At 36.4% G+C, this 18,518-nt stretch overlaps 1 protein-coding gene across 1 annotated transcript in view; it reads right to left on the reverse strand.

Moving 5' to 3' along the window:
- Nucleotides 1-6,503: 6,503 nt before the first annotated feature.
- ANGPT1 (angiopoietin 1) overlaps nucleotides 6,504-18,518 on the reverse strand; it is a 152,374-nt gene continuing 140,359 nt past the window's right edge. The window contains exons 8-9 of the mRNA XM_059865345.1: nucleotides 16,511-16,641; nucleotides 6,504-7,764 (exon numbers count right to left, since the gene is read on the reverse strand). Coding sequence (XP_059721328.1) covers nucleotides 7,604-7,764; nucleotides 16,511-16,641 — 292 coding nt within the window. The 3' untranslated portion in view covers nucleotides 6,504-7,603. The remainder of the gene's footprint in view (nucleotides 7,765-16,510; nucleotides 16,642-18,518) is intronic.

The raw sequence follows: 18,518 nt of genomic DNA on the forward strand, positions 1-18,518 counted from the left end.
ATGGCAAATATCACTCAGGTGCACTAAAGGGGGAAAAAAGGAATTTTTGAACTCTTGAAAAGCCAAATATCTTTTCCATTGCTGAATATGACTCCAGAGTAAATAAAGGCACTGAAATGACCAGATTAGTTGAAGAATTAAAAATATACATTTATAAGTATATATTTTCATTTCCCGATTAATTTGTCTTCATTAATCAAAAACTCTATTGAAATGTGGTTCTTGAAGCATGATATGAAACCTATGAGAGAGCAATTAAAACATTCAGGATAACATTGAGCATTAATTGGTTACATTTAGATTCAAAGAAGAAATTGGATTTTTGCCTTCACAACTGCTGAGAATTCGTTTTGAAGACTATTTTAATGTGGATTTTTTCAAATATAGTTCAGTTCCCATCTCGAGCTATGGCTTTCTGGTTTTTGTTTCTTCCTTGCACACCTCTTGATGGGTATGCTCTGTATACATAACTCTGGTCTATTGAAAATGTAGTAACTGCAACATGCATTTTTAGAATGGTTTTATGTTATTCCTCTTTCTCCATCACCCATGGTTTTTTGAGCAACGTTTTACTCTGTACAAATGAAAATTGCTATTTTCTTTAGAGAGGGTCTACATTGCTAAAAAAACAGTGTGTTTTTAATCCACTTGGAATAAACTGAAATCAGCGGGAGTTCAGTAATTTTAAAACTGAAAACATGTCCCTAAATAGAAACTTCACTTTGACATCCATGCTGGACATCCTGACCATTTTTACTGGTCCCTTCTGTTTCCTTTTCTTAGCTCTCTCATTTCATGTTTAGTTGATTCTGGTGATGAATTCATCTTTGCAAAAGCTTCTTTTCCAACCACAGGTGGCAGCAGACAGCAGAAACATCAGGGAAAAGGGCTTCTCTTCATCTGGGAGTGAGCTGAGATGACAGGATAGCTTGCCTTGTTCCACAATGAGTGTTCTTTATAATTTTCTCCACACATCCAGTGGCTACTTAAACTATATGTTTTGTATATTTATGTTATATCTAAGTGCACTGAAAATATAAATATTTTTGATTTTTTACTCTCTGAGAGCTCACATGAATAAATCTTAACCTGAACAGGTTAGTCATCCTATAAATCTTAGATTTCCAACATTTTATATATACTTGCACTTAATCTCTGTTAGATTGTATCAAACTGAGGCAGTTTTTCTGATCTTTTCTCTGGGCTGTGGGGTAGCTCAGTAGTCTGGAAACGAGATTCAGGAGATGCAGGTGCCAAGCGAATTTGCACAAGTCATTCAATCAAAAAGAAGCTGTGAGAAGCTGTTAGTTCCTGCCTAAATCTCCATTCATAGACCCATGTTCACAGTCACAGATGTAAATTTTCTATCTCTGCATTTCACATTGCTTTGGGTAAAACTGCTCTGGCTTGTAAACTTATTTTTGCCAGACAAAAAGTCTAGTATATTTATTACTGTCTTTTCCCAAAGCCTTGAACTCTACAAACTAATGCCAAAGGTTTTGTAACACATTAAAACTGAGGGATATTAGACACACCTTCACCTATGTGTTTAGAAAACTGCCTGTCTGCTCCTGTAGCAAAACCAGTATGGGTTCCTTAATGTAATAAATAGAATAAATTAGTGGAAAAGCCTTTGGCAAATGCCATTGTACTTCTAAAACAAATATTGAGATGTATTTGCATTGTCTTTGTCTTGTGACCAGTCATTCTAAAGTCGCTCCAGAAGTGCTGCTTTAAAGTGTGCACAGCCTGCAGGTAGGTGTGCAGAGACATCATCCCATGGGAACAGCTGTCCTGGTGGCTGCTGGGCCATGCTTCCCTCTGCTCTGGGACAGAAAGGTGTTCCAAGACAAACAGGTAGGAGGGAAAAAGGGGTGTGTGGAGGGGGGTGGAGCTTGAGGACACCCCCATTACCTGGATAAAGGTACAGATAGCCCTGGTGTGGCCGGCCAGTGGGCAGCTCCTGGTCACAGGAATTTGCAGGAGCCAGGACCAGGATTTGTGGGCTCCAGGGTCTGCACTGATCGGCTCCCAGGAGTTCCAGATTTCCTGGAAGGACTGAATGAAACCCCTCAAAAAGGAAAGGGTTGTTTCAGGGCTATGTGATAATCCACGTGAAGGCAGAGCAGAAGATGGAGACCAGAACCATTGCATTAATTCAGGAAAACTTTTCCTGGGGGTTTTACAGAAGAAACAGCACTGAGTGAAGCTATCAAAGAGGTTAAATAAGCATCTCTGGTGGATGAAATATGAACTCCAAACTAGAAGCATTTAAATTAAAAAAAAAAAAGAAAAAAATTTCTTCAAAGGAAGAGAGGTAAAAACATGCAGGAGTACTGCTCAATTACTCAAATAAAAATAAGTCAGTGGTTTGACAATGCAGCTGAATGAGATCAGGTCAGAGGTGTGTAGTTTTCTTTAGAGTAGACAATAATTCTAAATGTAAGTGGGTTGGAAAAGGATGGTGATCCACATCATTTAGTGGAAGAGTAAATATTGTCTATAGTTGGTTGTTCTACTGGTGGATTTGTATCTCATGCTAAAAGCATGAACTGTTTTTCAGGCAGCGTGTTAGCAACAATTCATCTAAGAAGGAACCATTTTTTTAGAATTGCTTTAAATTTTACCAGCGTACCACCATTACATTATAAATAATAAATAAAAGCAGAAAGTAAAAGGGTGGAAAAATTCCTTATAGGCTTTGGAGAATTAATTGGATACTAATTTTGCTCTAATAAATGTGTAAACAGATTGTTCTGCTGAATTCTTCTTCAGTTTTTCTTATACATACATTTTTCTTACTCAACTCTTTCTTACTCACTTTAGTGTATCAAGATTCTCCTTTTTTTTTTTTTTTTTTAACCTTGATTGAGATTTTTTTCCCCTCCATTTCCACTGTGTCCAAGAAGCTGCCCATGAGTTACACTTCTGGAGTCCCTCTCAGGGCTGACCTGGCAAAGCATCTGCTTCCTGTTTAAGTGGAAAGAAGGACCTCTGTTTGCCTTATTATTCATTTCACAACCTTGCAGAGCAAATGACAAGTGTCAATGTTCCTTACCCGCGGTTTGGTGGGGAGTGACTTGGCTCTCCCCACAGGTGGTGGTGTGAACACTTGCATCTACAGAGCTGTTAAATGTGCTGCTTGCCTCCTGTGACTGCTTCCACACAGCGAAAGGCAAACACTGCCAGCAGTTTAAAAAGAGTCATAAGGGAACTACTAAAGTGGGAGTAAGCTGAGAAGTGTAAGAAGAGAAGGAAAATTTATGGTAACACTTCAAGGCTCAAGATTCTTTCTATCAAAACACAGGACTGGTGTTTAGGCCTTGATGAACTTTAATATATCTTTTGGGGTCATATTTACAGCATATATCCAATCTTTAATGTTCTTTAATTGAACTCACTGGCTCAGAAAACTGCACAGGGCATTAGAAATTTTATCTAGTGGAAGAAAGAAGTCTCTAATTTCACAAGATTTTGGATGAGCATAGGTTCTATTTCATCATCAGTACCTAAAAGTCACACAGCAGAATGCAATATTTTCTAAAGGAATTCTTTCATTTTTCAGGACTTGCTACACAGCTAACTTGACATAACCATAAGCAGCATGTCTTCTCAAAAATCCATACTAAATTGCTCCCTGTACAAAGATTATAAAAACATACAGACAAATAAACCACTCAGAGCATATAAATAGAAATAATATCCATAGATTTCCACTCATATGATCAAGAGCCAGGCAGAGGGGATTTAGACACTCCTAGAGGACATGGGAGCTTCCACAATGTGTGATAGTCATGGCACAGTTAATATGAAGCGGCTGTGTCTCACAGGTAATTCCTTCCTTTCAACTCTTCTCTATCTTTTCCCTCTCCTCATTAGAATCTCATAACCCTTTCTTTCTCCTTTCTGCTCTTGCTGCTTGACAAAGGCTCCTTTAATTTTTTTTAAACCTGAGATTACAGCTCCTGTAGTTAAAATTTAAGCAAGATCATTTTGATATCCCATGTCACGTTTTCTCTGGATGTATGGATTTGTGTGTGTGTCTGTGTGTCTGTGTGTCTGTGTGTCTGTGTGTCTGTGTGTCTGTGTGCACACCACAGCTGGGAGTCAGACAGCAGCAGCAGCAAGCTGTATTCAGGGTTAGTGCCTCTCTCCTCGAGCTGTCCAGCCCATGTAAAAGCTGGTAGGTAGGAATGCTTTTTGGCACAAGTGCAGCACAGTCTGGCTGTAAATTACGCTTGATCCTACCTAGAGAATTAAGCTCTTGTTGTGATTGCTATTTCAGTTTTGTTCTTCCCAGAGGAGAAGGGGAAACCATGCCAATCCCAAATGAGATTATTTGAGGCATGGTCAGAGCTGTGGTTTGAGCTTCAAGTCTGCAGAGAAGAAAGTTGTTTTTATAGCTGGAAGGATTTTTTAAGGAACTTTATCTTGGGACACAGTTGCACAATGACTATAAATGATTTACCTACTTAATAGGTCAGTACTGGATGCTAGGGCACTTAGGAAACTGTGCATTTAAATAACATTTCCAGCCTCAAAAGATATTAAAAATTAAAGATCAATATACTTTGGAAAACATATCTATTATTTTGTTAAAACTTTGTGTATTCTTGTTTTATAAATCAGGAAATTATTTGTGAAGAGCACAGTTACTATTACCACTGACCAATGACTATTTTTTTACTATCTATTTTAATATAAATCAACTCCCAATCCAGCATTTTTAGAAATTGCAACTCTTCAATTTATGCAGTACATATTCATCCAACTTTAGGAGAAAAAATGTGCTTTTATGTCTATAGTTCCTTGCACTTTTAGTGTTGATTTAAAAAGCTGTGTTTTCCTGAAGGAACATAACAAGTTAGTTAAGAAAAAATTCCTGAGAAAATGAGGATAAATTATTCTATATGACAAAGAGAAGCTAAACCTGATCACTGTAGTGTTAAAAGGCATACAAATGGACCAGAAGGAATTTCTGGGTAAGAGATCAGTGGAGATTTGTCACTGCCACACATGATTGAATGGATGATAGAAGAACACATCATAAGGCAAGGAAAACATGACATTTCAATTTGCATCTTTGTTGAATAAAAGAAATCTTGTATTTTAAAGATTGATAGAGAGATGTATGATTTGAACCAAATATAAGAAATATAGTCCCATGATTTTAATCAAGGAAATTCAATAAACAAATATTGGAATAGGGTTATGAAAAGTTAGAAATAATAATTACTGGATAAGCTTGAATTAGAGTTCCTCCCTTCCTACAGTCTGTCTAAGCTTATTACTATTTCTTACATGGAGAGATAGTGACTTTTGAAATGTTATCAGCCTGTCACAGAAAGCTATACTTAGAGCAAAGCAAAATCACATACTCCACAATTTTTTAAAACATTTTATTATAAAGGATAGGAAACCAAATCCACTTTTTTTTTTTTTCAAACCCAGATAAATAAACAGTAAATATCATGCTTTTGATTTTAAATGTGTTTTGCCTATTGCAATAGGATCTGCAAAAATGGCATTCTTGACTTGGAGACCTGTAAAACTCTATCTTTTGAGAATGTGGTGGAAGATAGACTGCACATTTTGCACATTAATGAAGACCATTAGAAAAACCTGCTGAAACTGGGACAAAACATGTCTGTGAAGAAAGTGCTACACAAAGAGTAGTTTGGTAACTTATTCAGCAGAAAACTTTGAATTAACCCTTAGTCAAGATTATTTCAAATATATATATATAAATATATACAACTACACCAAAAAAAAATTCTTCCCACTTGAAATGAAACAAATATCAAATTGTCACAAAATCAGAGAACCTTTAGGGGCTGCAATAGCCCTCAGTGGTAATATAACCTTGTGATCTTTAGGAGGAGGTGTTTAAAAATGTCCAAGTATTTTTTTCTCTATTCCATAGAAATAAACTGCTAAATGAAAAAAAAAAAAAAAGGTGAAAAAGGGGAAAAAAGAGTTATCATTACTCTTTAAAAAAATCAGATAATTGTTGTGCTCCATCTCAGGAACAGTTTAATAAAGGGAACAAAGCAACAAAGAGATGAGCAAACACCTCACACCTCACCACCAATGCAGATTCTGTGCGCCGTGTTGGTCCCAATTTAATTGATGAGTGTGTTAATTTTGATTTAAGTGGGAGTAGGGTAAAATTTTTCATTTCATTTCTAGTAGAAGTAGAATGATTATGAACTACTTCTCCAAATGGACTTTATTCATGTGACTTAATCAAAATGGCTTTAAACGGAAAGAGTTTTCTCTGTACCCTCATAGGCCACCCATTACTTTATTACTTGTTATTAGAAGACTTTTATCTTTTCCAATAGTCCCACACTTCTGCAGCATTTTAATAGAATAAAATTACTTGTTAGCAACCTGTAAGCAGTCATCTAAAGTTCTTTAATATTTATATCCTTTTGAGGCTTTTCACCCTTTGTGTGGGTTCAAGGTTGCCTGTACAAAATAAATGACTGTTGCAGGAAATATATGATATTTACAAGTTCACAATTCTTTATTTTTTTATACAGTTCAGATGAGTATTTTTTATAGTTGCAGCCTAAGCACTGTGTAGAACTGGCATGCTTCTGATATTCACAAAAATGTAATAAAAAAGTAAAATAATTCAGGATAAATTGCGCACATGCAAGGATACTGTAAAATTAATCCATTGCCTTAAGCTATGCATTTATGTAACTTTTTATACTCTAAGAGTTTGCCTTCCTATGTTTTTTTGATGGAAAAATTCCATGCAAAATCCTGTATTTTTTCTTGGATAATATTTCGCATTCTTTAAACCTTCCATTAATTATTCTACATGACATTCAGACTGCTTTTAATGAAAGAAAGGAAAAACCTAAAACACAGCTACTTTTGTTATCACACTATAAATCCTAGCTCAGGAATTATGCCAATTACCTGATTTACCTCTACAGAGCAACCGAGGAATTTATGCTTATTATCCTTATCATTATTCATATGTTTGACGCAGTTTATTAGAAACCTGTCCTTAAAGTATTTAATGAAAAATTTTATTTGCACAAATTATTTGACTCTGGGGTTCACATAAATCCATCCACTATTCAAATTCAGTTCATTAAGAAAAACAATATTTGGAGTGGTCACCTTGGATGCTTGAAAGAAAGTTTTAATACAAATGTCTCTGTAATCCTTTTTCATGGGTATAATGTTGGTATTTCACTGCTGAATAACATTCTACTCAATAGAACATGGTTGATATGTTCCAGTTCTTCCAATTCTGATGCTGAATTTAAAGGAAAAAAAAAAAAAAGAAAAAAAGAAAAAAGACATCCACTGGCAAGCACCAAGTTTGTGCAGAATAGCTAAATCCAGTTCTTTGGAAAATCATTTCAGCCACTTTCTTCTAAACCAAGCTCCCCGCAGTAACCAAAATGTGGGGTGACTGTTGGGAAGTGTTTGCAGGTTATGGAGAGACAGCGAAGCCACTTTGAATCATCCCCACTGGCTGCTTTCAGAAGCCCTTTGCCTTTTCCCTCCAGACTGTGCCAGTGCTGCTGCAGAGGGCGGTGCCAGGCTGGCTCCTCCTGGGACTCCATGAGGAATTCCTTCAGAAGTCCAAAGGCCGGACCATCATGGTGGTGGAGCGCAAGGAGTAGCTGGGGCCTTTGAAGTAATGCCACTTGATGCCATTGAGCTTCCCGTGGTTCTGTCCAGCTGTGTAGAACATCCCATTGAGATTGGAGGGGCCACAGGCATCAAACCACCACCCTGAAACCAGTAAGAGAAAATCTTAAACTGCAAGTGCACTCAATATTTCACTTTGTTGTATAGGGTTTAGCTGATTAGGAAATTCTGGTAAATAGCTCATTAATAGTGCTGGTGTGGTATTTTCATATTTTCCTTTTTTGCTCTTTTGTGCTATTCTATAATCAGGAGTGCTGGAGAAGGCACACATGTAATTACAGAATTGCAAAAGTAATGATGTCACAATGCATTCTAATTTTATTCTCAGTATGTGGAGTAAAAGCAAGAACATGAGAGACAAATGAAGTGGCTTTCATATTAAGACACTACTGTATTTTTAATTTAAACCTCAGAAAAAGACCATAATTCAAAAGTATTTTGAATAATTTCCCCTGTTGTTTTGAGTTTAAGCATGATTTGATTTTATTTACCAGCCTGTTTCTACTGTTTTAACTGTGATTGTTCACTGCTCAATTACTTTTGTTTCCAGAATATATGTTATAGATTCTCATAACTGCATTATGAGAATTGTGGTGCTGCATTGCCCTATTTTAAAGTGTTGCTTTAAGATGAAATTAATCAGTGAACTCTCTTGTTTATCTCTCCAAGATCTTTTCTTGTTAAGGTGAATTTGAGATTGCCATGGGACCTAGAGTTTTAAGAACAATTCCAAATAACATGAAACTTGGCAACACTAGGGCTACAGAACACAAACTGACAAATATAAACTAGGTGACATGCTGACTCTGCTGAAAGAAGTGGGAGTTTTGCTGGATACCTTGATGGGAATAGAATTTTCTCTCCAACACCTTGCAGAGTATCTATGTATAGTAAGAGAAAGATGCTTAGTTCAGACTGAGAAAGGCAGAATGAATTCCCAGACTGCAAAAAGCAAATATCCCCAATATCAAAAATGTATTAACTTCTGTGGCTAGGAGTTCTATTTGTCAGAAAGATTTCTGTTGGGACTTTTTTCATAGTGAGACCTATAAATTTGTAAATCATTAGCACAGTTTTTATTCATCTTTCCATGGAATATGGTTGTACTGAACATTTGTGTCATGAGGCAAATAAGGTCGTAACGATCAGGTGGTGACTTTTGCTTTTGTTAGTTAAATGCCTGCACATCACAGCATTGCCATCTTCCCAGGACCCCTTGTGAAGCATTTTCTAACAGTCCTGGAAGTGGCAAACTGATCATCCAGTGAGTGCAAACTGAATTCTGCAGGTGTCACTGCGGACTAGAATGCAGTTATTTAAAATTTTCTGTCTGTTTTCCACTTTGACTTCTGGAAAAGGAATTAAACTGTGACAAACTTATTTTAGACAATGTTCACTGTCCCAGGGAATCCTCCAATTCCATCATATTTAGTGGTTAGACTTTTATCTACCTGTAATGAATGCATCATACGAAAATATTTCAGTCTGTGGTATGCTGCCACCGATATGATACTGATTGTGTTTAGCCCTCAGAACCAGTGCTTAGTCTGTTCTTTGTATTCAGAACCGAATAATTTATGCTTCTAGTCTTGTAATTCTTAAGATTTTGGAAAGTACTTAGTGTTTTGGGATTTTTTTTTAAGAAGTAACACTTCATAATGAAATCTTGAGGGATGAATTCATGCCAGATAAATTCTGACGATTTTCTATTTTGGTACAGCTGTCCTCCCTTTGATTTCAATGTTATGCCTAAGGGAGCAATAACCAAAGAAAGGGAAAGCTGTAAGGCTGATGTTTTACTGTAACCAGAGTATAATCTTGTAGAAATTTAAGATGAAGTTAAACAGAGAAATCCTAATCCTCATTTTTCAAAGCTGGAACTCAGATGCAGCTGGGTTCTGTTTATGGTGTTGGGATGAAGACCTGGCAAGCTGACCTAGTTACTATTTCGTCTTAAAGGAACAGCAATAGATGCATAAATGGTCTTTTTTGGGGTGAAGGTTTTCAGTGATGCCATACAAAATCGATGTTAAAACTGGAATAAACCAAAGAAGCACATAATTTTATAAAACATTTGTGAGGACTTGCTCCAGCTTCTCATCATATATTTATTCTAAATAAACACTTCTTTCAAATTGTGTTTTACTGATCTTAACTTTTTTCCTATTGTACTGTTCTTGTTAGTGAGAATGAATGGCTGAATATTTTAAAAATGTTTTCTAATATTGCACTAAAACTTTGGGTTTACATTTTCACTGTCTACTTGATTTTATGCAATGTGGTTTTTTTGGTTGGTGTTTTTTTTTTTGTTGTTGTTGTTTTTGTTTTGTTTTGTTTTGTTTTTTGCTTTCTTCTGTTTTGTTTTGATTCATGGTGGCTTTTTTTACTCCATATGGTTATTTCTCTCCATGCTCCCTTGCAGTCCTCTGAAAGGTTTTCACCCCCCTTAGGGCCTCAGATTATCACAAGACTTCCTACTGCATGTCTCAACACTGAAACTCACATCTTCGAATGGATGCAAAGGAAAAGTTTTTACAGATGCTTTTTATGTTGAGGGAAAGAGGAATGCAAGCAGTGGCTTTCTTGGCAGCTATGAGGAAGTGAGGGAACATAAACCAGAAGTTTCTAAGAGATATACCTGCAGCACTGCCATTGCAGGAAACACCAAATTGACCAGTTCCAGAGCTGTGAGACAGTCGGACCCAGGGAAAATCCCCAGCAGACAGATGTTGGCTTATTACCTGGAGTTCACAGGATTTTCTTATGCATAATCTTGTTTATATTTCTATGCAAGGTAATGGCTTTCCCAAATAAGTATAATGTCATCTTTGAACTGCAGTAAGATTTTAAATTTGGAGATAACTTTTGGCAAAAAATTTCCACCGGATATTTGAAACAGGCATGAAAATGAAGAGTGGGCATTGCAGGAAATAATAACAGAAGAAAGATTTTAAAGTGAAGTGGTAAAAAGAAGGTTTTCATGAGAAGTTTAAGAGATATTTTATTCAGAAAAAGAGGTAGTTTCTTCAAGATGTTGTGATCACAAAGTCACTAATTATGTATTTGAACTGGGGGCCAATTCAATGTTTTAAGTTAGCCCACCTCTAATATTTTGCATAGTACAAGCAGCACTACCATCTCTGTTTGTAATAAAAATCCCTAGGTCATAAAATATATTTTCCAGACCAAATATAAATTAAATATTGTGTAGATAATTTGTTTGAAAGTTCAGCTATACAAATAGAAATTAATCCTCACTGTAGATGACTGTTCTTCTGGAACAGTTAAAATAGGTTCACATATAGTGTATGGTTATGCTTTGGTCTTTAATTCATATTACTATAACCAATGGGAAGCTGTTAAATTTCATGTCAGCCCTTTTCATTAATAAATACATTTTTTATGCTTTTATCTAAGGTAGCTGAGCTTTGGGCTACACTATACTGTATTAGATCTTTGACTGAATATTAATGTATATTGAAATAATTTCCACAAATTCTTGCAAAAAAAAAAAAACCTAATAAATGGGCATTTCTCAAATGAGTAATAATATTAAAAGAAAAAAAAACCACAATCATCTTTTATAATGGTTTTCTGAAGTGACAAGTATAATTTTTGCATGATAGAATCTTCTTTGTCAAAAGCAATAATAAAAAAGGGCTTTTGTGTGCCAAAGCTAACAGAGTTGCTTTTTTGGCTTGTATAATTTGCAATTAAGCATGCATGCATGTAAAATTCTTTTTTAGTGACCTAATGCTCATCAATTAGTGAGTGCACTGTAAGACTGGTGCTCACTGGGAGTTGCAATGATTGCTCAGGTTTGATAGGAGGTTCTTAGTTGACTTTTACATTCTAAAATGATAGTTGTCTAAACACTGCACTTTTGATGGCAGATGCTTTCCTCCCACATCTCAGTTCTCCCTCCTGAGGACACTGAATGTCTCCAAATGCAGCAGGATCAGTGCAGGCCATTTAATAAGATCCAATAATGTTTGTCTGGGTAGTACATTTGTATGGATTACAGAATAAATGGATCCTATGGAAAGCCAATATTTATTTCTAGCCCTCTGATTTTGTCCATGAAATTTAGTGCATTTGGCAACAAAACCAATAAGAAAAATTTCTAATCCAAAAATATTGAAATAGACCTCAATGTTCAAAAGAAATAGAAATTTATTTTAGGAAAGAGTTCAGTGTTTCTGACATTCTGTAGTTTAAAGAAGTTAGATGGCAATACTTAGGATCTGCTTGGTTTTTCATAGTTAATTTCTCTGGATGAAGTTTCAGATGACACCTCTAATGATCAGGGAGCCATGGGACAGAGTCGAAAAGAGTGAATGTAACAGGAAAGACTTAGGATAGTTTAGTCAGAATTTGAAAGTAAAATTGCCAACAATTTAACATTAACTAAGAACCTTTCAAAGAAATGGAAAGGAGTGATGTCTATTCTTTCTAATGGTAGAGGTTTTGACAGGATGGAACACATTTAAATTATCATAGTACTAGCTAGTCAGCATGCAAAGCTTTCTTGTATTAAATACAGACAAACTCAGTAACAGACTTTAACATGAGAATAGAAATCTTGAAGTACACAGAAATCTTGAAAATTAATAGAAAGACAGAAACAAACAAATAGAGAAGAATCTGTCTTGGGAAGGGACTAAATGATCTCTGGAAGAAGTTTCTGTGTTATTTTATTCCTTAGAGTATTGGATTGACCAGACTACCACTTGACAATATGAAGATTAAATTAGAATTTAGCTGTCAGGACATAAGTTGAAAAGGCATCAGCTTTTCATATCAACTGGATAATGCAGTCCCTTTCATAGGGACCTTTTTATGATGTAAAAATAACATGAAACTTGCAGACTGGTGACTGTGTTCTAGAATATCAAAAGTTAGTGACTTCCTGAAGATCTCCTAACACTGTATTAAAGCTGCTCATGTTTAACCTTGATAAACATACCAATGTAGTAATGTTGTTGTTAAAAGTTATGCATAATCATATATCTAATTAAATATTTGGAATATTTCAAGCAAAAAAATCAAACAATACTTTAACCATTTGATTATATTTTTTCATTAAAATATTTGGCAATTTAAATGGTACTTCATTAATGGTGCTTTCTGAACAATTTCTTTATGAAAGAAGGAATATGCATAAAAATTAAAAACTGATGCTTTTTAATGTAATTAAGTGCACATCCAGGGGTTCAGGTTGGATAATCTTAAGTGTCCTGCCATTGTTTCTTTCAAATATTTTGTTTCAAGGAGAATACAAGAAAAACTGTGGCTTTTCTGATTAGAGTTTATGGGCAGATTTCATACCCTTCTGACCAGAAATTCATAAAATTCATCACTTGGAACAAAAAGCAGTGAAACAACAGGCAGTGAATGCAATATGGTTTTGGAGTCATTGAGCAGCCTCTGACTTAATAGATGAGAAATCTATTGAGGCTCAATAAATATGGGTTTAATAAATACATATTTCTCTGACTCAGGAAGCCCCTGAGATTCAAAAGATACTGAGAAAATACTCAAGGGAGGTATAATTTATTTTATTGTTCTTATGCCTGTATTGTCAGAGATGGGAGACTCCAGCTGGATGGACCTCTGCTTCCAGTAAAATAAAACAAACAATTTTGTTCAGTCATCTATGCAGCTTCAAACCTGGCAAGACATTTAGAAAGTCTCCCTGTCTATGTCAAATTATTTTAGGGATCAGAATTTTAGCAATATTCTCACTTCTCACTTGAAGCAAGGTAAATGTCTTTATGAACACCTCAGACTGCAGCCAATTCCAGACAAAGAAAATCACCTTAAAACTCTTTCTCATTGGGCCAAGATATCATAAGTCACTTTTGAGTGACTGAAAACAACTCCACAAACAATTTTGGGCTCAGCTGACAGGTAGTATCTGGCAGAACAGATGGGAATTTGGTCCAAGAATCTGACCCAGAGGTGTTAAATGCTAAGGGCTGTATTGAAAATCCAAGTATTTTGAACTTCATAGGCTTATTCTGGTGACAGTTTGTTGCATTTTTAGTGCTGTTGAAAAAAGGAAGAACTTATTTGAATGAATGATTTGTCTTCCATTAAAGTAAAATAAACATGCTTAGATTAAATTTTCCAAGTCACAAAAAAACACCTAAAACATTTAAATGTTATGACAGTTTAGAGGGGTTAAGAATTCAGCTCATACACATAATTTTGAAGGCATTCCCTGAAATTCATGATAGAGCCAAGTAGCATAGCATGGCTCTTTAAAAGACAAGAAAGGCACACACAAAATACACTGTTGGTGCTACTGTATTATTCTCCCAGTATTTAATTTCTCATTCCAGGGAAGAGGGATGAGATATAGGAGGAGAGAGAATAATAGTTATGATATAGACCAAATAAAACTGACAACTAGCAAGATCACAGAGAGAAATGTGTGTTTTCCTTACATTTTTATTTTCAGCCTTGATTATAACCATATCACAGTCTTGAGCCTTGGCTTATCTAAGCCTTTTTTCCTGACATAAATATATTCATTTCACCTCATAGAGATAACAGAGTCACCCAAACTGTCAAGATAGCTAGAAACTTGCCTGCAGATTTCATACCATTCATCACTGAAGAGCTCTCTGTGATGTTGCCAAAACAAACATTCTGATATCTTTTTGGGGGGAAAAAAAAAGGGGAGGTTTTCCAAAACCTGTTATCATTGCTACTTTTCTAAATTAGTCTTTGTCTGGTAGAAAACTGAAACATACTCCCCAAAAAGATATTTTGGCATTTAATTAAATTCTGATATTTCTCAAGGAATGAGAAAGTTGTTTCAAGGAGAAAAGCATAGCAGAGTGTTTGAGGAGAACTCTAGCATGATTAAAGTCTTTCTCGAGGAACTACAAATTACAGCGCTGCACAACCTGTCTCCAAAGGAACAGTAGTCAGAGTCTAGTCCAAAGAGTAGATTCATCTGTCTCCAAAGGCTAATTGCACCTCCTTTTACTGTGTGGTGATTTGCTAAACTTGTGGTTTCCTCAGCTTTTGGTAATTCACCCCCTTCCTCCCTACTCATTTCATTTGGTACAGTAAATTCCAGTATGTGGCTAAGCTGTTCATTTGCAGGAATGTTGCAGTAATATATGTGAACCTTGTGGAATGGTTGTTCAACAGCAGACTGACCTTAGCAGGGTGTTGACCTGTCATAGAACTCAGAGCAGGAAAATAAAGCCTCAGCTTCCAGAAGGAGCTGCCTGGGAGCAGAGGTGTTTCCATGCAGCTCCATACACGAATGAGTCTGCACTTTAGCACAGACACAACTCACACTCAGGAAATTCTCCTTACTATGGCCTGCCCTGGAAGTAACACACTTTAATTTAGCATCTTACCCACTATCTTTTCTCCAAAGGGAAAGGTCAACAGATTAATTAAAATAATCTACTGACTTCTTACCCACTATCTGTCTCCAGATCTGGTTAGCTTTGTATTTTTATAGAAATGGAAAGGTAGTGTCTTATCACATGTCTACTGGAGGAAGCTTCCCATGATAACTTCTAATTTGATATCCCTGGAGGAAGTTAGAGGAAAAATTGGCTCCTTAAAGACTTTTGAAACTAGGTCACTTCCAACTGGAAAAAGAGAATGCAGAACTGGACAGTGATGGGAAACCATCTTGTGTTAGCAGATGATTGCTTTAGAGGCTCACATGTGTCTGGATGTGGCCTGAGCCTAACTCAGAGTGCCAGTAACCACAATTAAAACAGGATTAACAGTCTGATCCAAAGCACTTAAAAATTTACATGCTGCAGGATTTTTTCCAGGAAAGTTAGAAATCACTGAAAGAGAGTCTCCAAACAAGATCAGATGTGAAGATAAGAAAGGGACTTTCCTGCATATGGTCAGTAAACCACAGAACCCCAATTTAAACTTTCTGCTATAATGTGGTATTCTAGAGATAAAAATGAGCTTGACCATACAGGTACTAGGAATAAGTATCATTTGCCAGAGAAAATTCTCACTCTTGGGAGCATTAGGAGTCTGAATGGAGAGATAATCTCAGATATTCATTCTCTGTGCTGGAGGGAAAAATTACCAATCATATACACTATATTTGCTGGCAGCCAGATTGGCTTGGGACTTTAAACTGTCCCTGTGTAACTTGTCTGTGCTCTTCCCCATCTCAGCTCTTCTGTCTTTTCTTCTGTACTTTGACTTAGCTCACAAAGGATATCAGCTTAAACCTTCCAGATTTAAACAGGTGATTGCAGGTCTAGTCTTTCAGAGGCGAGTGAATTACTCATTTAGTGTCTTTATTCATTATGCTCACCTAACAGAGAAAGTTTAACCAGTATAAATATCTTAATACAGAATCACATCTCTAAGTGAAATAGATAATGTATTACAAGTCTAGACTTTGATTGTTTCTAAACTTTGTCATCTAATATCTAATACTGGTAATTTCTCTCTTTTTTTGCGGGTTGTTTGTCCAAATTTTGACAAACTTCTTTTCACCTTTTTAATCTTTTAGTTTTTTCTTTTTTATTTTGCCTTTCTTGCCTAAAAAATTATACTAACTTATGCTTTCCTCTTTGACATTGTTGCAACAGCTTCAGTGCAGAAGTATACTGACTGCATCTCTGGGTAAGCCTTTCTCTGCTGTTAGGAATCTAGAGGTATTGGCATCATGACAATATATGTATAGAAAAAAGTAGCAGTAATAATAATAAAAGAAGTTTTCACTCAGGACTTACACATCCATGATACAACTTCATCCATGGTTGCTTTAGGAAAACAGTCATTCCCATTAATGTACCATATTTTCAGAGTCAGCTGTACTCACCTCCAGTCAACATGAGAGCACATTTACACATGCAGTTGTCATTGTCAGCATCTTTTGTACTGAATTCAGCCCCATGCAAGATCAGACTACTCTGTTTTCCAGCAGTTCCACTGTGACCTTTTAAATAAAGCCTGAAATAACAAGGGAAAAAAATCAGGGTTACCAAAATAGAGAAGAAAGATAAGAGATTCAGATTTTTTCTATATCAGGTTGGCATTGTATGAAGTGCACCCAGAAAACTCGTGAACCTCTTGTGTTTGGTCTCAATCTCTCTATTATTTCAGGTGTGAAAAGGGGACATTTAGGGTTTTTCTGTGTATCTGTAGCAGCACACAGTCCTTCCTCCAGAGTAGAATCAAGCTCAAGGAATCAGAACTGGAAAGAAAAAAGTGGAGGGAGTGAGAGAGGAGGAGTGAGAAGAGGTGCCCAGATGTCTGGAATACATTGACAGAATAACTGAGTACTCAAGTCGCTGGTTCCTTCCTTTACTGTTTCTTTGCTGTGGCACAGAAAGAGCAACCCCAGTTAACAGGTGTCATGTTAATAATGCCTGGGCTTGGAAGAGGATTTTAGCAGCTTTAGAATTTTTAATTCCACAAGCCAACAACTCAGTTCTGTCAAAGCTGTCTTTGAGTGACAAATGCAGAATAACTTAGAGTTCAAGCCACGAAAGTCTTCATAATTTGCAATGCAAAGCATCTCTTTTCATTTAAGGAGTCTTTCAGCTAGTTGAAACCACAACCATGAGCTAGGAGCTGGAGCTCAGCTGAACAACGGCTGCAATGAGGAGAGGAGAGGAGAGGAGAGGAGAGGAGAGGAGAGGAGAGGAGAGGAGAGGAGAGGAGAGGAGAGGAGAGGAGAGGAGAGGAGAGGAGAGGAGAGGAGAGGAGAGGAGAGGAGAGGAGAGGAGAGGAGAGGAGAGGAGAGGAGAGGAGAGGAGAGGAGAGGAGAGGAGAGGAGAGGAGAGGAGAGGAGAGGAGAGGAGAGGAGAGGAGAGGAGAGGAGAGGAGAGGAGAGGAGAGGAGAGGAGAGGAGAGGAGAGGAGAGGAGGAGGGAGAGGAGAGGAGACCATTGGCATTTTTCTGAGATGAGGAGAGTCTGTCCCAAGACTGAGGTTTAAATAAAAACCCACTTCTCCCACAGAACTTTGGAGCTGAATTCTGCTTATGAGAGCAAGGGCACCATATGACAGCTTTCCTTAATCAAGTGCATGGTTGCTGGTTTTCATTGGTTTAGTTTTGGGTTTTTTCTTTTTGTTTTACATACATCTGTGGGTGAATATTAGCTCCAAATAAAGCCAATTGGATTAAACTTGTCACAGAAACTCATTACAGAAAAGCCTTGTCAGGATATCTGATGAGATTACTCAAAATGTGAAGGCATAGAACCAGATCTTAGCAATCTACAGAGTTTCACACTTGTAGACTGATGTGAACTGCACCTAATTTTCAGTGAATTTCTTCCCATGTGTCCTTTGTTCAGCTCTAAAAATGGAGACAGTAGATGCTAAGCATGAATATTTAAAAATTAAAAAATGAATTAAAAAAATAATTGTCAGGTTTATCCTTTTAAAGTAGCTACACTGCCTACCTTAATTTGATTTTAATTTTGATTGTTACATGGCTGAGGTTGATGATTAAATACCTTTAGACTCAATCCTTAGAGCAAATTTTGCATATATAGATAGATAACTAATTTTGTATATAAAGACAGATAACGACACACGCATAAACATACAAAAATTTTTGGATTAAATACAAATATCATGCATTGTCAAATACCTTCTGATGGCACAAAAATAGATAAGGCCAAGTGTAAGCCTCAAAAGAGGACTGTGAAAATCCTTTGTAATTTAACAAGAAACAACTCAGGAACAGGAATTCAGGAAGGTCATTGCATTATGCTATTGCCCAATCATGGTGGAAATTAGCCTGTAATGACCATGTTAATCTATCAAAGGATGTTTGTTTTAGACAAGATTAATCTAAGATCTGTCTTTGCACATGTC

Source organism: Haemorhous mexicanus, chromosome 1 (genome assembly GCF_027477595.1).
Source record: "Haemorhous mexicanus isolate bHaeMex1 chromosome 1, bHaeMex1.pri, whole genome shotgun sequence".
Lineage (NCBI taxonomy): Eukaryota > Metazoa > Chordata > Aves > Passeriformes > Fringillidae > Haemorhous > Haemorhous mexicanus.